The sequence below is a fragment of the Podarcis melisellensis genome (genome assembly GCF_964234715.1).
Source record: "Podarcis melisellensis genome assembly, chromosome: 6".
Classification (NCBI taxonomy): Eukaryota; Metazoa; Chordata; class Lepidosauria; order Squamata; family Lacertidae; genus Podarcis; species Podarcis melisellensis.
The window spans coordinates 52767952-52790053 of NC_138538.1; the positions used below are offsets into that span (position 1 = coordinate 52767952).

At 46.7% G+C, this 22102-nt stretch overlaps 1 protein-coding gene across 4 annotated transcripts; it reads right to left on the reverse strand.

The window, feature by feature from the left end:
- Positions 1-547: 547 nt before the first annotated feature.
- On the reverse strand, positions 548-21445 carry TAL1 (TAL bHLH transcription factor 1, erythroid differentiation factor). Of its 4 annotated transcripts, none has more exons than XM_081914009.1 (5): positions 21369-21445; positions 12419-13033; positions 10854-10945; positions 7366-7416; positions 548-1868 (listed from the first exon to the last, which is right to left on the reverse strand). In XM_081914009.1, the coding sequence occupies exons 1-5, from the start codon at positions 21380-21382 to the stop codon at positions 1447-1449; spliced, it is 1194 nt and encodes a 397-aa protein (XP_081770135.1). In that variant the 5' UTR covers positions 21383-21445; the 3' UTR covers positions 548-1446. The 4 variants fall into 4 exon arrangements, with proteins under 4 accessions (XP_081770135.1, XP_081770133.1, XP_081770132.1 ...); XM_081914007.1 differs by lacking the exon at positions 21369-21445 and adding an exon at positions 13566-13775 and having other exon boundaries at positions 7366-7413; XM_081914006.1 differs by lacking the exon at positions 21369-21445 and adding an exon at positions 13566-13775.
- Between the last annotated feature and the right edge of the window lie 657 nt (positions 21446-22102).

The window sequence follows — 22102 nt, forward strand, 5'->3', positions numbered from 1 at the left end:
CTGCACAATTATAGTTGCTGCACAATTATAGTTGCTTGGGAGGTCTTGTGCAACAAACCCCCAAATATTCCAGTAGCGCTTTAGAGACCAAACTAAGTTTGTTATTGGTGTGAGCTTTTGTGTGCATGCATAGGTATCTGAAGAAGTGTGCATGCACGCGAAAGCTCGTACCAATAACAAACTTAGTTGGTCTCTAAGGTGCTACTGGAAGGAAGTTTTTAATTTTGCTTCATCTATGGCAGACTAACACAGCTAGCCATCTGTGATAGGGGAATGCACTGATACGCTGTCTAGCCTCTCCACAAGCAAGTCAGGGTGAATACTCCATCTGGAGGCACCCTTAGCATGTCGGAACAAGCACAGTTGGCCATTTGCCATTCTCAGCAAGAGCCTGACTCTGATGACCAACAGCATCAACCACGAATATGGTTCATGGATATGCTTTTGTGCAACTCCCATTCATTTCCACAGATCTTGTGCAGGAGAAGCTCCTAGTGGCTCATGTGACCCCCTGACTTTTACGTAAGTAAATCCAAACAAGTCAAAGTGCATTACTGAAACGTGGTTTATACCAGTTTTGTATATAAATATATATTTACATACACACACAATTTCTCGTCGCACTTGTTTCAGGAAAAATAAAACCAGGAAACCCCAAGATAAGAACTCCAAGGAAATGCTGTTGCTCACCCAGGTTAGAAGAAATCATCACTGTGATGAAATGTCAGAAGTTGGGAAACAAACTCTCACTGATGTACCTTTTTAGTTCAACAGATACTGCAGGTTGGAATTAAACAAAAAGATTTTCGCCATCATAAATACAAGACCTCAAACAACCCAAAATTGAGCTAGATTTAATTTTTAAAAAAATTCAGAGAAACCCACAACACAAAGTCAGCTGTTCCTTCGCAAGGGATTATTTCCTTTCTTCCATAAGAAAGGCATAGCTCTTGAGTGAAGGCAGACAAGTTGCATACATTTTCTCAAAGTGAGCTGGAGAAAAACCACACTGCAGGGATGGTTTTTAAGGGCTTTCGTGGCCCCACGGACGCACAATGTAATGGAAGATGCTTGGAACAGATGACAGGGAACGAGGGGCAACACAATACTGAAACAGTGATAACTCTGCAGAAGGACAGAGTGTCAGGCCAATCCCTTTTAAACCTTGTATGAATACAAGATGAGATGGCTGCATATTTCCACCTTTGAGTGTTAAACTCTTTCAAAAACACAGAGTTAACAAGAAAATCCTCCCAGGCCATCAATGCTCTGTCAGTGAAGATGCATGTGATCCATCTGTGTTTTGTTATGCAGCTCTCTTGTTCAAGCCAACAGGAAAACTTGGGAAGTACCCATTTTCAATTCAAGAAGAGGGGGGGTGAAGGACATGCATAAATTCCAGATACCATGTATTCAAGGGCCTGCCTGTGCCTCTTTGCAGGTTCATCATCGCTGCGCACTGTTTTCAATGGGAAGAATAGAATGGTGGAGAGCTCTCGTGTGCTGCTTGGGGTCTAATGGTTCGTGTTCTTCTGTGAAACTGTCTGGGCTTCCTGCTCCATCTAATGAGCTTCCACAGCTTGAGTTTGGAGACAACATGTCCTGAAGAAGGTCCTCTTGCACGAGGGCACTCTCTTTGCTGACTTTACCCCTTTGGTTTCCTTCTTCTTCCTGGTCATTGAGCAGCTTGGCCAAGAAATTGATGTATTTCATAGCCAGGCGTAAGATTTCGTTCTTGCTCAGCTTTTTGTCAGGCGGGTGAGTTGGGATAAGCTTGCGGAGCTCAGCAAAAGCTCCATTGACATTCTGCTGCCTCCACCTCTCCCGGCTATTTGTGAATATTCGACGGACCACCTTTGTGTGAGGACCTAAAAAGAAAAAGAAATGCAAGTTTAGCAGTGACAGAATTCATGGGGAAACAGTAACATGAACACATTGAAACAACTTATTAAAGTGTGGTTTTTCAGGTAGGGATGGATGAATCTCTCATTTTCCCCATCTTAATTTCAGTTCACCATATTTCTGCTACGCATGGAACTTAACACTGTATTCCTGGAAAACGCTCTGTGGAAGCACATACTTTGTCACTGGTTATCTCTATGGCACAATCTCCCAAACTTGTACTTGATACAATGTATGTGGAGAGATGATTTCCAGAGCCCATGGGTAAAAAATTTACAGCTGAAAATTACAGCAATGGGAATCTCCCCATCCAAATTACTAGAGCAGGACATAGTTCCAGCTAAAAGAACAGTAACCTGTAAACTAGAGGAGATGGACTTGCAGCAGAAAATGGTCTTGGGCAACGGTACCTGCTCACCTCTAAACCTTGGTTTATTACCCCTCTTAAGGCTCCCAAACTATTTGAATTCCTTAACTTCTTCGGCTCATAGATATGCCTTTGTAAAGGCAAGATTCAACACCTTCCCATCAAACGTGCTGAGAAATAGATTCTCCAATGGACAGATATCGCTCTTATGTGATTGTAATTGTGGGGCACCGGAATCGTTGCATCACATAATTCTTGATTGTGCTTTTCACTTATCGGCCAGGAGCAAGTTTCTTGCTCAATATCTTAAGGGAATTGCCGATGATACGACTGAAGCCAAACTGAGATATCTATTAAATGATGATGACCCCCTAAGATCACTCATGGTTGCCAGATTCTTGATCAGCGTCCTATCCCTAAAGAAGAGAAACGGACTCTTGTGTGGCTCGGATAATCCCTTTAAACCATGATCTATGTTTTAGGATGTAATTAGGTATTATCACCATTGATGTCTTCTATTAATTTATGAGCAGAGGGTGATGTTTATGTTACAAATTTATTGTAATGTATGATGTTGGTCTTTTGTTTTTGTTTTGCTTTGGTTCTTGTCTGTTTTTTGTAAGTTTTGGAGGTTTTAAATTTGGAGGTTCAAGTACATTATGGTGGTATGGGAAACTGTCGTGTGATGGGCCAATGGCCATAATAAAAATCAATCCAATCCAATCCATATTTCTGCATTAGTTTGCAATTTTTTGAATTAAAAAACCTCACAAAAATTACTCAGCATTTTACTGTACATTTCCCCTAAAATACATTTCTCTGTATGCAAATTTTGAAGGACAGCCATGTTTCAGTTTGTGTATTTTTTCAGAAGTGTGAATTAGATAAGGTTGCATAAAGACTGGATTTCTCCTTCATTCCTACAGTACAATCTGTAGATATCTTAGCAGAGCCAGCCAGGTACACTTTTCATCACTGGAACGGGAGACAGAAATTAGAGAGGTGCCCAATTCTTTCTTCTCATAAGGTGTGACACAATAAGGTGTGACTATAATCAGTTCATATTTCAACCCAATCTCTTCTGCAGCAACATAACCTGAGCCCTCATCCCACAGTGCAACTTGGCTAGCTACTAATCAGAGAATCCTTAACAGAAAGGAATATACATACAGCACTTCAGGGAGACACTATCTCTATCATCTATCTATCATCTATCCATCTATCTATCTATCATCTACCTATCTGCTATCTCAATCATCTATAGCATGCTGCTGGTGGTGGGTGCTAAATTTACACTTTTCAACATTGGGTCAGTCACTGTCTCTTAGCCTAAGCTACCTCACAGGGTAGTTGTGAGGATATGATGGGGAAGCGGGAAAGCATATATGCCACCTTGAGTTCCTTGAGGGAAAGATGGGATATAAATCAAACAAATATAAAACAAACAAATATTATGCAGACTATGAATTGTTTCATATTACAAAAAATCATAACACCCAGTTGGATGGTCTGGTGTTCATGATATGACACATGCTATGTGTATTGGGGCCCTTAAGATCCACCAAATACTCTTATAACTGAGGCCCAGTGTTGAGGAGGGGGCCAAGAGAGAGAGAGAGAGAGAACTTCAGCTGCTTGGTACAGAATGCATCCCAAGTTGGCTTTGTTCCAGTGAAAAAAAGCTTCTGCTTGTGCAAGGCAGGGCCCCTAATTTTTGTCACACGTACACAAAAGACCTCCATCTTCTGCAACCCTCTGGTTCATATTCCATACTGATCAGGAGGGTCTCCTAACCATCAGAAGCAACTTTTCAGGGGACACCTGGGTTGCAGTGTGTAGGAGAGATCAGTTGTGGTGCCCATTGAGACTGGTATGGCAGAAGGCAGAGTGGCTCACAGTGGGTGGAACCATGCCCAATAACAGGCAGAGCCAACTAATTCTAGTTTTGCCCCATCCACCTCATTGCTGAGTTCCATAATGATGACACTGATGATTCAGCTATATGTGTGTAGATTCCACCTGAGAGTAATGAAGAGGAAGCTGACAACCAACACTGCCCCTCTCTGGACTCACTATACAAAAGATGACAGGCAGGTGGGAGCTGACTAAGGGGCTGATGGGGCATTGCTCCATTCCTCCAAACAAGCCACCTTCTCCTAGAGATCAGTAAAAATCATCTTGGGCAAACAGAGGTGATTTCCACTAGTGCAAAACCGAAATGGATACAGCCCAATAACTTTAATTCACAACCCATTTCCAGCAATTTGCACATACTCAATTTTAGCAGAATTTAAAAAATAATAATGTGGATTTAGTTGAGTGCAATGCCTGTCGGCAGTTGCCTCCCAAGGGAAAGGGGCCTAGGACCCAGCAGTTCCCCACAAGTTAGTCCACCCAACAATCGAAGCAGGAAATTGATCGTGTGGGATACGCCCACCTGATCCTAACAGATGATCCTGCTCAATGCTCCAGAGGAAGGCGAAAAAGCCCCGGTGTCTGCCATTGTGCCGCGGGGGGAATTTCCTTCCCGATGCCAACCCAGGTGACCAGGAAAACCCTGTGCATAAGAGCAAGAATCACCACATGTTACAGCAGAAGGCAGTAGCAAGTGTCATTCCCCTGTCTTTTCCATAAGCAATGTTTACCCTTATATTCTGCATGAATTATGCACTGTGCAGATGAAGGAGATTACACATACTTGACTTACTAGGCATTCAGCATGAATTTGGCATTTTTTTAATCAGCAGCACTGGTGGCAGTGGTGAAGGGTAACTGGATTGAGCGGGCAGTCAAGTATCAAGGGTCTCTTCAAGTCAGGGGGCTGGAGATGTAATGAGGTCAACTGTTGCAACAGGGAAATCTGAATCGATAGGTATTAAGGGGAGGAAGCTGTTGCTCAAAGCTGGCTTTGGTTCTCAATTTGCAAAGGGATAAGCACTAAGGCAAAAAAAATTATCAATGGATCCCCTGCCCTCTGATCCAGATGCCTTTGTCCCAGGTGAATGGACTTGACAGAGACGGGGTCAACTCTAGGACTCAAGGAGCACTCTGCAAATTGCCCTCTGGTGGGTCTTCTACATTCGTGGGCACTGCAGACTTACGTGTTGGCAATGACATCCTGCTAGGAGGCTCCATTTTAGATTTCACACAGTGCCCCTGACAGAACATTGTCATGGGCCACTAAAGGAATCACAAAATGGGGTTGTCAGGCTATATTGGAAGCATTGTGGGAAATTTTAAAATGCCAAATTCAGGGCAGACGTCACTGTCAGTGACCTCTGATGCAGTACTAGGGCTTTGGCAGTGGCCTGGTGCTGACACCAAGCCTGGACTGAGGTAAATTAATGCTTAAGAAAAACAATTATTCACATGCTCACAGACACTCTGCTTTTAGTCACACCAAGAGCCAATTCCCTCCTGACAATCCACACTTAATATACAATTATTTTGAAACCTGGAGTGACTGTCTTCTTCCCCAACAGCACCACCCTGTACATATGCCTGGGTGCTTCTGCAAGGACCGGTTTCCTGATGTATATGTTGCAAGGAAGAAATAGCCCAGTGCATCCATCTCTGCATACAAAATTACATAGCTTGTCTCTTTATTCAGAGTAGAGATGGGCAATTGCTGAGAAAAGCAGACACGTGTCAAGGATTTATTTAGGACTGGTATTCCAGGAGGTGCCTATTTGAGTAGGGCTGCCATATGTCCAGGAAATGGACTGCCAAAATGGCGTCTGGGTGGATTTTCACAGAATCGGCCAAATGTCGGGGGGAATCCAGATGTATGGCAACTAGAGCAATATTTTTTTAAAAAAAATGCTTTAAAAAACACTTATTTTTTTTGGAAGATGCTCCCCAAAGGTCAACAACTTTTCCGGATTTTAACTTTTGGGAATATGGCGACCCTGTATTTGAGATCCTTGTGCCCTTGTGCATATACAGATTATAAATCCCTCCTTGCATGAGGTTCAACAGAAGGAGCTCCACCTGCCTAACAGTTTTCATGACAAGAAGAGTGGCAGTAAAACTGGAAACTGGCCCTGTTCCAGATCCATTTATGCATGGCTTAAAAATATTGAGGGCTTATCTTAAGAACATGTCATGACTGAGAAAACAAATATTACATCTACTTCCACTGAAGCGCTCAAACTGAGAGGATATTTTTCACAACCCATGAGCAAAACTTCTTTAAAAAAAAGAAGAAATAAAAATCTAGCATTATCCAAATTGATCTGCCAATCTAAATTTTATATCCTGAGTTTTGATGGCTGAACTAAGCACTAAGCCCTAAAAACTCTGACTGTGGAGACATTTTTCTTAAGTTACGGGGGCATTGGTGGCATTGAGCTTTTTTCATTGGATCACAAACTTGGTAGCTGTGAAAAAGTTGTGAGAAGGCAACTCTCTATCCCCCAGACCTTATACTTCAGATCAACCTACTGCAGCAACAGTAGAGAATCTCTGGCCCACAGACTTAACTAGGGCCAGCAAGGGTCCCAGTTTGGCCTGCAAAGCTATTCCCAACAAGCCACACCCAACTGTCAAAGTTGATACATTGGGTTGCAGATAGATAGTGATCTGGCCCACTGAGCCAAAAAGATTCCCCACCTTCTTTAATATACCAGAAGCCTTACCCTGTGAACTTGATTTCATGCATTTATTTGGGGATGAAAGAGGGTCTCTGTTTGGGGAACTGCTCCAGGAACCCCAACCATCTTACCTGGCCTTGGAGAAAGTCATGTGTTGCAGGCACATCTGAAGTAATCTCAGTTCATAAATAAGATGGAATATGAACTCTCATCCCACAGATACAAATCCAACTTTTTAGTCCTGGTCCCATCAGTGTACCACATCCAATCTACCGCATCACAGAGATCACAAAGTTCTACCTTAGTTTCCCTGAACAAGTTGGCGTTTTGCCAGTTGATTGGTGCACATCTTTTAGACTAAAAATACTTCCCAAGTCTTGCCTTTGAGGACGAAAAGCAGGGGTAGTTCACCAAAAGCCCAGCTCCCCTCCCCCAAGTTCTTCCCTATGGCCCCTGAGAATTTGGCGGCAGCAACGGAACAAAAAATAATGATGATGTCCTCACCAGCATTGGGACTCTGCTGTCGCATGGAGGAGTACCCGCCATAGGTTTCTGCTGTAGAGGGGTGAAAAGAAGGAGGGTACAGGGAAAATTGTGTTCAGTCGTGGAAAATTGTCCTGAGATTGCTATCTAGGGTCATGGTTTCAATCCCACCCAACCTCAGCAGTGTGTGTGGGTGTGTGGGTGTACTGGAGAGAGTGGATGTGAATGTAGGGCAGCCTCTTGATCACCCCACACACTTTTTAGGTCACTGGCACGAGGCCCTTGGAGAGGTCCCCAGAGGTCAAAGCAGCCCACAGGCCACCCTTGACATAATGCAAAACTGCATTTAGAATGGATTAAATCAAATATATTAGGATCATTGTTGGTTTGGGCTTCTGTAGGCTTAGGGCTCATTGGGGTTGATCGTTTTCTGCTTTGTTTTCTTTGCTTGTTCAGGTGACAGAACCACAGAAATACCACACAGTTAATCCATCACAAAATTAATCCCAGTTTTTGAAAACGCCTGCAAGAATAATTTAATAGCCCTGGCATGTGGATTCATTGTACTGCTTTTCTAGCAGCCTCCCAACCCAGGGTTGTGGCTTAGTGGCAAAGCATCTGCTTTGCATGCAGAAGGTCTCAGGTTCAATCCCCAAGAAGAGCTGGAGGAGACCCCTATCTGAAACCCTGGAGAGATGCTGCCAGTCTGTGTACTTGTCAATACTAAGTTAGATGGGCTATGCCTCTGCATGTCCCCACTTTACATGTTTGCCTCAATGAGGACTGCTCTAGAACCAATGTGGCAGCAGTTCCATGTAAATTGTTGGTTTGGTCTAAATGAACAGATTGGCAGAAGCTAAGCCCCTCACTGCCACAGGATAACTCTCATTTAAAAGACAGAGGATCCTTGCAAAGCTACTGAAGATGGTGATGCATTGCCATGTCAAATAGCTTGTCCCTGTGTCTTTTCAATGAGGCATTCACATTATATCCAGTCCTTCTATAAATTGTGGAAATATCAATAGTTGAACAACTGAGCTAGCAACAGACAAAGTCAAATGTTTGATGAAATATAAAAATGGGCTCATTAATAGAGCCAGCATGACTGTTAATGTGAATATTGAGGATTACTAAGCGTATGTAAAGCAGCATAGCTAGCAAGGAAGCAACCACTTTGCCAATATGGATGGAGGAAATGTCAAATCTGATATTTAAAATATAATATTAAAAGGGTGGGAGATATATTTCAATCTTTTCAGGTGATTTTTTTTTTTAGTTTTGTTTGATCCCTAATTTAAACATAATTGATTGAAAAAGCGGCAAGAACATGACCACTGGATATTTCTATTGCTTTGAAATACATTACAAATCCTCACCATGTTCTGTAAGTGGCGACCTCTCACTGGGAAGGAGTTCTGACCTCCAAATGGCATTTTGCCAGTTAATTACCCTGGGATTATCAGGCTGCCGTGGTCACAATAACCCAATTTCTCCCTAGCAGTTCTTGAGCAAATGAGGTGTGGGTGACAGCATGTGTCCCATTCATGGAATTAGTTCCAGGGGTTTTTAACAAAGTTTCTACTTCATGTCATTATCCCACATCAATAAAACCTGTTCTGCATCCTCACTTTGGCTTCTTTGATTCTCGACCTGCACAAGTTGTGCCCCACTAAGGCATACCCTCTTTGTCATATGGCTGCCTACCTAAGGCTACGAAAGGGCTGTCGAGAATCTGAACATGACTGATTGGGCTGTGTTCAGCTTGGTGGTTACAAGAACACATGCCCAGTTTATACACAGTCCAGACAGGCTAGTAGTACTTCTGGGGCTTAAGTTCATGTCCTCAGTATATATAAGCCAAGAAGGAACATCTCACCAGTCAAGTATACACTGATGCTTCACATGGTTCAGGTGTAAAGAAGCCTAAAATCAACCTTTTGCTCATAGGCAGCTTTTAAATTATTCCATGAACTTCAAGGCCAGTATATACACATTCATAGTTTCCAGCAACTGGTGCTCAGAGGCATATGCCTTCTCTGATAGTGGAGGTAGAGCATAGGCATCTGTAGTAGCCACTGATAAGCCCTCTCCTCCATGAATTTGTCTAATCCTGTTTTGAAGCCATCCATGCTGGGGCCCATCGATGCCTCTTGTGGAAGCAAATGCCATAGTTTAATGAGGCTCTATCAAGTACATTGTTTTGTCTGCCCTGAACCTTCCAACATTCAGTTTCAGGGGATGAAGAGAGAGGGAGCGTGACTTCTCTCTCTCCACTTTCTCCACACCTTACACACCTCTATCCTGCCACCTGTCTTACTCATCTCTTTTTGTTTTTTTAAACAAAGAAAGGCTCAAGTGTTGTAACCTTTCCTCCTGTCCTGTGATCGTTTTGGCTGTCCTTTCGTTATTCTTTTTCCAGCTGCATAATATCCATTTTGAGGTAAGGTGGCCAGAACTGGACACAATAGGTTCCTATAACAGCATCACGATATCGGCAGCTTTATTTTCAATCCCATGGAATTTGCATTTTTCACAGCTACAGTATTGTGTATTGCTTCAAAATGTGGTCAGCCAGTCCTGCTGCTTTAGAGGACCCTCCTTCTTGTTCTGCTGATTGAGGCCCTGGGCTTCTGCACCCAAGTCCAGCCCTGAAGGCTCCAGAACATCTGGACACATGACCCAGCTGAAGGTCCAAAGGCCTCACCCCCTCAAACCCCATCCGACACTGATTGCTACGCTCCTTTGATTTCCAAAAACTGGCTTTGCTTAGTGCTTAAATATATGAATAAATACAGGACCAGGGCAATGTAGTAGGCAAATATTGTCTTCTCCCTCCTAGGGTGGTCATCAACTAAGCTTTACTCAGAGCAGAAGAACCACTGAACTTAATGGACCTAACTTAGTCATGCCTATTCATTTCAATGGATCTGCTCTGAGTAAAACTTTAAAACTTTCCCATTATTGCTATTGTCACCACTATGAAGCCAACACAGTGCCTTCCAGGTGCTGTAGGACTATAGCTCCCATCATCTCTGGCCATTAGTCATGCTGGTTGGGGCTGATGGGAGTTGGAGTTCGACAACTATGTTAATTACCTCTGATTTATGTACTTAGGCATCGTATATTCACCAAATGCAGATCCTTAAGTCGCCAAAATGACACACCATCCACACACAAGAGGGAAGTGAAACCAGGCTTGGGGGAACCTCAATGTTTGCTAGGTACAAAAATCATTTGGAGGGGGGAGGAAAACCTGAAAGCAGGACAACAGCCCAAGCAGAACTCAGCATGCTGAATGGCTATGGAATGCTGTGGAGTAAAGGAAGCATGACAGGAGGTGTGGCTGGCTGGAACGCTGAGCAGAAGGACTGCTACTACAACGTTTTGTTGCAAGTTCCACCTGTAGACCATAATCTGTCTGTCCCCCATCCCCCCGCCAGCACAAAAATAACAGGAAATTAACTAGCAGATCACAGTTCTTGAGACTCAAATTTAAAAAGCTTCCTCACCATCAGAGAGCTCCACTTCATAGGGGGACGGTCTTCTTTTCACTCGGTTGTTGCTGTACATTGAGAAGTTATCTGGCTCTCCAAAGAAACCACTGCAAAGCAAGAGGCAGAATACAGGAGAAAATGAGGAGAGAGAGTACAGTACTGCAAGGGAGATCTCTGCTGAAGACACTGGGCAGTCTTTGAATGTACTTCCATTCAGCTGAGCATATGCAGAGAGAGTGTGAGTGTGGGAAGGGGGGCATTGTGTGATGAGCATTCATAACATTGCACATATATGCACATATTACAGATGCTCATCACACACACCGAGAAACCTTGAGCTGCAATTCTAAGCACATTTATTTGGATGTAAGTTCCCCTGAAACCCATTCACCTTCTAAATAAGATGCTCTTCGGATTCAGATGTATTACACACGGGCCTGAAGCACTTTCAGAGTGCTTCTAATGGAAGAATTAAGGTATACTTTGCAGCACCTTTTTTTAAGCCCAAGGGATGCTTACCAGGGTTAAAGGATTTGTGTAACAAGGGGAAGAAATCATTGTGGAAGCATCTACTAACCTCAAAGAAGGCTTGGCCCTGGCATGACAGAGCTTTTTAATATACATATGAATTGCGATTAAACTGCATTGCATTTCTGCAGGCAGTGAAAAGGAACCTCAACAATTTCCTAACTAATGGAGGCAACACATTGATTAAACACTCAGAATAATCCCTGGGAGGAAATGTTTTCTCTCTGTTTTTGATCTATTCCACTGTAGACAATTTCTCGGCGAGCGAGGGTGGCAGAGGGATCCAGAGCCCTAGCATTACCTTTGTTACTTTAAGGCTATCAACGTCTGCTGGTTAGTAATGCTAGTTAGTTCAATGGCATTTCACGGCACAGCCTTTTTTACAGTTCTAGCCCGTACACTTAACAAATGGCATTAAAAAAAAAAAAAGACCTGGCAGTCAACGGGTTCCTTCATCATTATTGTTTTTAAAATGATGCATAATTGTGGTTTAGAAAATGACGTATACAGAGGGGCAACTGAATTTGATTGTCAATAGAGAACAGGCGATCCACCAGAGAGAATCTGTTTCCTTCTGGCGCCTATAGATGAAGGTGGCGGCTATTAATTTCGTAGCAAGTAAGGCAAAAAATCAATTCTCTCTATGGCAAGCGGACAAAAGGGAAAGGCAGACACAGCTCAGGTTTGGCACTCAGAGGGCATAAGAAGGCGAGAGGACAAAAAAAAGAGCGGGGAAAGAAATAGATGTTGGTTTGTAAAAGAAAAATGAAGGAGAGAGAGGAAGCGTGGGGACATGGCAAAGCCCCCAAACGAGAGCATGAGACTCTTAAACTCAAGGTCGTGGGTTCGAAGCCTACGCTGGGCAAAATATTCCTCCGCTGCAGGGCCCTCGTGCTCCCTTCCAATTCTACAATTCTGTGAAACCGGAGGACATCCTCGACAATGGTGGCATATGACAAAGGCGACCCTAAGCAAACCAAGCCGAGAACGGATGGCCCAGGCAGAAAAGTCCCTTCCTCCCCCCCTCTCCCTCCCCCGACGCTGCGGCGGACCTGCTGGCGGTGCTGAGCGGGGGCCCGAGGCCGTAGAGCATGGCTCGCGCAGGTGGCTGGAGCGGGAGCGCAGGGGCTGCCGTGGGGCTGAGCTGCACCATGCGGGCGTCGCTGCTGGCGTTGCTGCTGCTGCTGCTGCTGAGGCTGGCGCCGGCGGGGGGCGTGCCCGTGCCTGTGCCCGCGGCGGTGGCGGTGGCGAGGGCGAGGGCAAGGGCGCTGGCCGGCTCGGCGCGCTGCGCTCGGCTGTTGCTGCTGCTGCTGCTGTTGGTGCTGCTGCCTCCGTCTCGCTCGCGCTGGCTCTGCCTGGCGCCGCTCGGCGCGTCCGCGGCTTTTATAGGGCGCCCGGCGCGCACCAGCTCGATCACGGGCACCGGCGCGGCGGGGGGCGCCGGGCCGGGGGAGGGGGGCGGCCGGCCTGTCTCCTTGGCAACCCCATTGAGCAGCGCCGGCTCCCCCGGGAGGGCCATCCCCCCGCGCCGCCGATCGCCAACACCGCCGACGCTGTGGCTGCCCGAACCCAAGCCCAAGTCCGGCTCGCCGACGCCCTCCGCTGCGGCTCCGGCTCCGTGCGCGGCATCCCGCGGCGGGTCACTGGGGGGCCTCTCCATCAGCATCCTGGGGAGAAAGAGGGAGAGGAGAGCCGTGAGGGGCGCGCGGGGAGGGGCCGGGGGAGGGGAGGGAAAGGAGGAGAAAGGGAAAGTGAAGGAAGGAAGGAAGGAAGGAAGGAAGGAAGGAAGGAAGGAAGGAAGGAAGGAAGGAAGGAAGGAAGGAAGGAAGGAAGGAAGGAAGGAAGGAAGGAAGGAAGGAAGGAAGGAAGGAAGGAAGATGAAACGGGGAGGGAGACGAGGGAGGAAAATTGCGCGCAGGGTGAAGAAAGGAGAAGGGCGAACGAGACGAGCTTCCAACCCCCCAAAAAGGCTGGAAGACTGGGAGGAGGAAGGATCGGGAAAGAAAGCGACGCTTTCCCCGCCCGCGACGTCGCCCGCTTGTCATTGGCAGCGCAGCGGGCGCCCAGAGGGGTTGGGCACCGGCGCAGGGCCGCTCAGCAGCCGCGGAGGACAGTTGCGCGGCTGGCATGGCGCGCCGTGTAGAGCGCGCGGCCCTTGTGTGGCTCGGTGGCCGGGCAAGCTCGGGCGGGGACACCCACGCGAATCTAAGACGGGGGAAGAGGGCAGAGCAAAGGGGGTCCCTTCCCCAACCTCCGGCCCTGAGACTTCCCTGCGCCCCAGGAAAGCGAAAGGATTTTCTCTCCAACCTGCCCTCCATCCTCTTGCGGAAAACTCTTTGCCTGACCTGCCCATATCTCGTTTTTGCTTTTTAATTCCACACACGCACCCTTCGGACTTCATGGCAATCGGGCGCGTTTCCTAAGAGAGTGAGGGTGGCCTCGGGGAAGTCATTCTAACAGATATGAGGTGGGTGGGGAGAGCGGCCGGAGGATCAGATATCTACCATTTGGTGGAAGAGGAGGACGGTGGCAGAGTGACAGTGTCAACCAAAAGAGGAGGAGTTGTGCAGTGGGGAGAAGGAGACGGAGACGAAGGGAAGCCAGCATAGCATCTTTGTTGCTGAAATAAAAAGAAAATCGCCACCATTCGCTGAAGCAGCCTGCGCGGAAGAGAAACTTTTTCATTCCACATTAATGCCAGGGATGAGGGGTGGTGGTTGTAATAAGAAATCATATCGCAATGGAAGAGTGAAAAGGAAGGAAGGAAGGAAGGAAGGAAGGAAGGAAGGAAGGAAGGAAGGAAGGAAGGAAGGAAGGAAGGAAGGAAGGAATTCACCTGTCTGTAATAACCTCTAAAAAAACAGTGCTGTAACTGGATTCCCATCTCCTTTTTTATTTATTCTACCGATCCAAAATTAAAATGAAATGAAAACTCGGGTGTTTCTTGAGTGAATCGCAGTGCTGACGTATTCTGTTATGGTGTATTTGCGGATAAAAATGTAAAGGACACCTGACAGTTAAGTCCAGTCGCGAACGACTCCGGGGTTGATATCAGCTTTTAAATTAACTTTGCATAGCCATATCGATGCCTTCAACTAATAATACTTTGGGGGGCTAATAGGACTCTCGTCCTGAGTGTTCCGTCTAGCCAACGCTTGCCTTGCCTTCCTCGCTGCAACAAAGCGCGAAATAAAGGCACTTTCCAAAAGTCGGCTGCTCCCAGGCTCTGAGAACCGGATTTGTTAACCTCCAAGAGCTCCACGAAATAGATGAATTATCCCGAACCTGAGCGGGCGCGCACACACACAGCCAGTTAAATTCGAATATTTGGGCTTCACGACACATTTTAACTCGAATTCTCCCGATTACGTCAATAGGCCTTTCTCCAAGTAAATGTTCCGATCGGCGATAGTATTGTGATCAACGGAACCAAACGTGTTTCAGTTCCAACTCTTCTGGCCGCCGCTTTGCAGCCATCAGATTTCTGGGGATCGCCATTAACTCTAAGGCTATTTGGTGGCACAGACTGCTGCGGGGGTGGGGAATGGCTTCCGGTTTGATCCAGAAACGCCAAACAACAGGAAGCTGTCTGTGAGCCCAAACTCGGTTTTCCCAACTATCTCCATAATACTTGCAGAGGGAGTAGCCGTGCTGATATATCTTGACACCTCTCCCCGCCCCCCAAAAGGAGTACTGTTGCACCTCAAAGACTAAAATTTATTACGGCATAAGCTTCATCTTAAATACTTGGGGGTTTTTTTGGGGGGGGGGGTTAAGACCAGGTAGCCCTTTCAGATGGCAATCCGATATGCACTTAATTGGAAGCAAGTCCCACGAGAATGAGGGGTGCTATCTTCCGAATATACATCCCTAGAACCTTCGTCCACCCCCTACACACACACACCCACACACCACGTCGCTGGGTTGATTTTCCCGGAGTCCCTCTGAATCCAAGGAGATTGGTTTCCGAGGACCGAGTGAAATATGTTCAGGATTTCAGCCTCAAACCGGCGGTCCTGGTTAGTTAGTGAATGGGTTGTTTAAGCAAGCAGTAGATCAGGGCTCCCGTTTAAAGCAAGAACAAAACAAAGCACGAAGAAATAGAGGCGTTTGAAACGCAATTTATATTGGGGCTGATTGGCGAAGGGGGCCTTGAGAAATCCATATTTTATGGTGTTTCGTTTAAATCGCTTAAATGCAGCGGAATTATTCCCGTCCGGCTTTCTCCGCTGAGCTGCGGGCTGTTAATTTCACGCCTCGAGCATAAATCCGGTCAGCGCCTCGCTCGGCTGCATAGAAAAACCGAGGCTTAAATTGGTTGCTGGCGAACTGAAACCACAACAGCCCCCGGGGATGGGCCGAGGAGTTGTCTCTGCCCACCCAGCGGGGCTCTCCTCCGAACACTGGCGCGTCGGAAGGCAAGCAAGGCCAGCGTCTGCCGCGGGAAGCGAAACGCGGGGAGCCCAAAGCCAGTAAGGGCGGGTGGCCTAACCCAACTCCTACGCTTGTTGGACCTCGAAGGTCAAAACACCACACTGAGTTTCTCGAGTACATAAAGAAGGATTCCCAACGCCTTGGGAATCCTTAGTGCATAGGGACCCTAGTGCATAGGGTCTTAATAAAATAATAATAATAATAATAATAATAATAATAATAATAATAATAATAATAATAATTTTATTTATACCCCGCCCAGGATAGCATGGAGAACGTGTAGAATATCTAGCATTCAGACCTGCCCGACTGTCCCCAGACTTACGCTGCAGCCCATAAGACCCATGAACTCGATAGTATTTTATCATTTATCTCAACGATTGGTATGGCGCTTGATTGAGGTTGTCTCTTTGTGCAGGAGACCTAATCTATCATAAAAAGACGAACGCGAGTTAAAACTATAAAATCATAATTCAGCCTGCAGGAAAAACGACGACAATCTTCAGTAAGTTCAGGGGTGAAAGGACTTGTCTGGCCTCAACTGGGAGCTGCACAAAATGAGGCCCCGCAACGTCGAAGGCAGGAGGACTCTTTGTGGTTACAAGTTGAGCATCATCCCAGCCACCGGGGACGCGCCCCCCCCCCCCTCAACAGTGACTTCCCTGAAGACCTCAGTAGTCCAGCAGGGATATAATGGATCTGGCGATCCCTGATACCTCTGGGCCGACCCAAATAGGGAATTAATACAAAGACCCAGCAGCGAATACGACAAGTGGCTTATATATGCGATTGCCGCTTTGCTGCTCGGAATTAATCAGTTCGTATGCTGTGGCAGCAAAGCATCATTTAAACCAAGGGATCTAAAGCCGATTTCAAGGCTTTGTAGGCAGACGGACCTGCCCAAGCCCGGCCCAACCCTACCAGTGAAGGACCACGCCACCAACAATGTCCTAAACGCCCTCGAAACCAGCAGGATTTCCTTGTTGTCAAAATCTCCGTTTGGGACCGGGGCTTTCCTCTCCATTCCTTCGGCCTCTGCCGGGATGGGTTGGAAGAGGGAGATCTTTGGATAGCAGCTTTGGAGAGAGTAGGGGGCTGGAGGGGGGCGTCATGAAGAAGGAGGAAAACGCCATCAAAATAGCACGACTCTATCTTTGACCAGTCACGACCCCTTCCCTGCTTTCAACTGCCTCGGCAGCAGCACCCACCCAAATCCGGCCGCCTCCTTCCTCCTTTTAATTGGACTTTCTGATACTGTACGAGGAGGTAGAATTCGCCTCTGCCAGATGTTAAGCAGCGGCAGCCCCTCGCCTCTTGCCTCCACAAAGCCCCTCTCATTGTCAAGGCCGCCTCTCCTCCTCCTCCTCCTCCTACCTCGAGGGGGCTTTCGTTTAGGGAGGGGCTGGCCCAGGATGCCGCCTCCTGCCACGGCTGAAGCAGAGGAAGAAGCATCTCGGATCAGGAGGGATCCGTCCCGGATATGGGGCCGAGGAAGTGGGGTGCGAGGAGAGATATTTAGATCTGGACAGGGTAGGGGGTGTATTTAACTAGAAAGCCAGAGGGAAATGAGTGTCTGTGCAAATGGGCCATAACATAATATTTCACATCAATGCTGGACTAGTTGACCTTCAGTGTCCCTTCCAACTCTACAATTCTATGATTCTATGACAATTTAATTTCGCTTTATGAACCCCTAAATATTTGCCCAACCACATTTTGGGATGTGAAAAGTCTGAAGGAATGGGATAGTCTTCTATCTCTTACCACCTCCTCCTTCTAATTGAGTATGCTTTTGCAGGCAAAAAAACCCCTACCCACATTTTTCTTATTATTATTATTTGCAGCTTCAGGCCTGGTGAAGATTCCTGTGCGACTCAGAAGCTTATTTTTGTACCCTGCCTTTTGTATTCGCTCTTGGGCGCAAAGGAAACGATCGCTTTCTTTCCTTCGACGCTTCCTTCCCATTGTATTGTTGTGGGGGAGAGGTGTCGGGCTCTTCCTCTTACTTAGAAGGAAGCCGCGATCCCTGCGGTAGTTGTACGCTCCGCTCCTGACACAAGCCCTGGATCTCCAGTAGCCTTGACTTTGTCCAACAACGGAACTGCGGGAGAAGCGAGCGGCCAGCAAATTGCAGATAAGTGGCGAAAAAAGTCCGGCGCACGTCTTAGCAGGGTCTGGAGGAGTGAGCTGCGTTTGGGGTTTTGTTGTACGCACGCTGTATCCAGAAAGAAATGTATGAAACGCGAAAATGTGTGGGGGGGGGGGATAGGGAGAGAAGCATTCGAGAGAAGTGGATTACACGCACACACCATACTGAATTCACCGTCAGCATATGCACTGCTACAAAATCGAGGGATGGCCAGGAGGCGCAAGTTTGTGGAGGAAGATGACGTCTATTAAAGGTTATCTGCGGAGCTTCCATTTCGGAGGCAGTCTACCCCTGGTAACCGGATGCCAGAACAAAAGGCAAGAGAGCGGTACTCTCCTCTTGCCTTTTATTCTAACAATAAGTTACCAGTGCCAAATTTAATTATTTAAAATTTACATGCAGGGGCTGCTTTTAAAAGACAAAATAAAAGAGTTACAAAAAGATGATTAAGACATAATAAGGATGGCACAGGACACCATTTAAAGCTTAAATTGAATTAAACGAGAGTTGTAAACTAGAGTATCATCCAGCTGCATTAACTATTTATTTATTATTGGACTTATTAGTCTTTTTTACAGACTGTAAACTCAAAACAACTTACAATGTAATCGCAAAACTAAAACCAATATAAAGATTCAAAACAACAACAACACCGATATACATTAAAAGCATTCTAACACAACTGACCTACTAAAAAGAGCCGCAATAGCTAAAAGTCTCCAGGCTGAAGGTCGGCGGGCGGGGACACGTTCGTGATTGGCTCCTAAAAGCAGCCAGTGATCGCATCAGGCGCAATTCCCTGGAGAGAGCATTCTATAACCTGGGAGCCACCACCGAAAAGGTCCCTTCTTGTGTTGTCACCCTGCAGACCTAATTCAGAGGGGGCACATGGAGAAATTGCTCCCGTGATGATCACAGGGCTGGGGTTGGTTCACCTGGGGAGAGGTGTTCTCTGAGGTACTGGGGTCCCGAGAGACACAAAGCGTTACAGGTCGAAACCAGCACTTCGAATTGAGCTCGGAAACTAATTGTCAGCCAGCGCAGTCGCGTTAGAATTAATTTTATACGCTCAGATCATCTCGCGCCCGTCAGCAATGCGGCCGCGGAATTTCGCACCGGTGTGATTTCTGAACTGTCTTCAAGGCAGCCCCACGTAATAATGCATTGCAGTAATCTAGCCTAAATACGCATACGTCTGAGATATTCTGCGGCATCTGTCTGGCCACAGTTGCAGAGAGGCTGCTGAGCCGATGGGCTTGTAAAGGCCATTCTGTTCTGAAGCATAGCTTAGCAGCCTTGAGGGGCCGTGGACGTCCTCTCCTACAAAGTTATCACGCATTTCAAGCGTGATGTGGGTTTCACCATCAGGACATCGCGCAGCCTGCTTGTGTGTTTACATGATCTGTCTGTCAATAAATCAAGAACGGAAGCGCGAGTGGAAACGTCTACAGGGAGGAAGCCTCAGTACAGGCTTCTACACGATCTGGAATTTTTTGCGTGTAAGCCAATACACGCAGAGGGAAGGAGGAGGAGCTGCTTGGTAAGGCCCCGCCCCCCGATTTGGACCTAGAAGACCTTTCTACATTCCCACACAAACGTCTATCCAGCTATCTATCCATCTATCTATCTATCAACTAAATGCAATGTATTCTTTTGCTTTCAGTTCCTAAGCGCGCAGATGCCATAATTGTGGTGTACATATTTTGATCGCTTTTCTGCCCTGCTGTATAACACACAACGCTCCTTGTATTAGTAGGCAGATGATAGTCTATTTTATTTATTCTTTGCACCACGAGGAATTAGAATACTGTATGCACCAGCATGCTGGCTGCAGGAAACCGAACGAAAAAAGGAAAAGAAAGGAAACATTTGAGCAGGCTAGCGCCTCGCCTTGGCTTTTGGGGCTATATTATTCAGAAATACCGTTTTAAGTGAAAATTCGTGTGTGGGGGGGTTAATTTTATTTTAAGGAACCCGTTTTACAGGAAATGTTCAGAATCGGAATTCCTAAAAGATGAAGAAGGGAGCAGGGTGCGACAAATTACAGTTCGAAATGTGTTGCATTTTCAGCCTTCCGCTGTTTTTATGCACGCGTGCATTAGCTGAATACTGTAACACGGTAGATCTTGACAGCATCTGAATTGGGAGAAACGAAATTCCCACCCTCTGAAATATTGCCCATCTGCAAATAGGTTCTGTTTTAAGTTAATAAATAATAATCATAAAATAATAATAATTGCACTGCTCCAAATGAGCTTTCTTAAAGAATACACCTTGTCTGTTCCCAAATCTTTAGCTTTCTCGCGAAAAACATGGGACGACAACGCACAGAGGGCCGCCCAAGCCTTCTCTTCGCGGCCTGTTAGGCTGCCACGCACTTCGGTATCCGCTTAAGAGAGCTTCTGCGCCTTCTCAGACAGGCCGTGTTTCCTGGACGCTTCCCATCCCTCTCCCATTAATACCTCGCACCTCTCCGCGCAAAAAACGCATTTCATTCCCATCCCTGCAAATCCAAGTATCTCAGGGGAAAAGAGAGGCGACGAGAAGCGGTAATCGAGTCTGAATCCTGGGATCTGAGCGCCTGAATCCGCCGGCTAACTCGGTTTGCCGCCTGCGCACTGGCTTGGCTTCTTTTGTTTTACCGATCCGCAGCCACCACCGTAGACATTTTCCCGGCCTTAAAATACCGGGCCAAGCCTGAGCTTCTTAATGCTGGCTATCTACAGTAACAGGGATAGCGTCCAGCTGCAGTCTTCTGTACACGCGTGCCGGGGAGCAGACGTGCAGAGAATGCGGGACCGGATTCGCACGGAGCCAGCCCGCCTCCCGCTTCCACTTTATTCCGCATTTGCTTCTGGACTCACAGCAGGCCGTTTGCTGGGTGGGAACGGGCTCCAGCACAAAGAAAAATAGAGAATTTTTAAAATAACAACAACTCCCAGATAGCAAAAGCAGCCGAAGATCAACTGCACTGACGGATAGCTGCCTCGGTTCGTTAGCTAACCTGAGAACATCCAGGGGTTTTGCAGTGGAAAGCCGAGGCAGCGAACGGGCAAAGAAATAAAGTGAAAATACACATCCATATAATTTGATAGTTCTTTCATCCTGCTTTCCTCCCTTCCTCAGTGTGTATATGGGCGCGCGTGTGTGTGCATATATATGTATATGCACACGTGCGCACGAGAGCGACCTCAGAGTCTGGGAATGGCGCGGGGATTTATATATGTATGTATGTATTTCTATTACTTCTCTGGCCGCCTCCCATCCCTCTTCTCTGTTTGAGGCAAGGCTTCCTAATCCAGGCCCATTGGCAGGCCGGCTGCGGAGCGAAGATACCCAAAAAACACGCACGCACGCACAAAATAACCCGCGAGAAAACAATCTCGAGCGCGTCTCGATCGTCTCTCTCTTTTACTCACCATTTGCTTTTCATTGGTGAAAATGGCTGGAGCCATTTTGTGGCCTATTCATGGCGGATGGATGCAATTTTTTTCCCTCTCCCCGTTTTCCTTTCTCCCCGCCTCCCTCTACCGTAAAAAAGAAAAAGAAAAAAGATAAAGCAAAAAAAAAAAAAAGGAGAAAAGAGAAAGAGAGTGTTGGGTGGCTTCGCAGCGCCGGGATCTCATTCCCACATCACGTCCAGTTTCCTATTTAGTATGGAGAGCGGAACACCGGAGCAATGTGGCCAAGAGAGATAAGGCGCTCGCAGTGGCCCGCCTGCCCTGATAAGCCCCTAAACCCATTATTTATGAAATGATTCATTATTATTTGGCAATTTTATCGAAGGAAAGCGGAAAATTATTGCAGGGATATGCAGAGAGAGGGACTTTGGAATGCATGCCGGATTGCTTTTTTAGACGGGTGTGTGCGTGCTCGCGCGCGGGGGCGCGCGTTCAGATGCGCTTTAAAAAGAGACAGGGGGGGGGAACGTGGGAGGGAAGAGGAGGAATAAAATATTCGCCAGGACTGCCCACATTTGAATAACGATCTTTTCTTTCAGCTTTCTTGGTGGTTACGATTCTCCCCCACCGGCTTCCTCTGCGTGCCCCCCCCTCACCCGCCCACCCGCCTCCACCGCACACCCGGCATTAAATATGGAACACCTACTCGGCTCTTAATTTAATTTAATGAGCCAAAATAAAATGGATCGAGA

Bases quoted from the DNA above. Each gene is read 5' to 3' on its own strand.
- TAL1 (XM_081914006.1), bottom strand. From the start codon at position 13,684: ATGGAGGGCAGGTTGGAGAGAAAATCCTTTCGCTTTCCTGGGGCGCAG. The intron at 10,946-12,418 runs GTCCGCCGCAGC...CTTGCTTTGCAG, and splicing joins CCGCTCAGCACCGCCAGCAG to TGGTTTCTTTGGAGAGCCAG. The intron at 1,869-7,365 runs GTGAGGACATCA...TTTTCTTTTTAG, and splicing joins ACAGCAGAGTCCCAATGCTG to GTCCTCACACAAAGGTGGTC.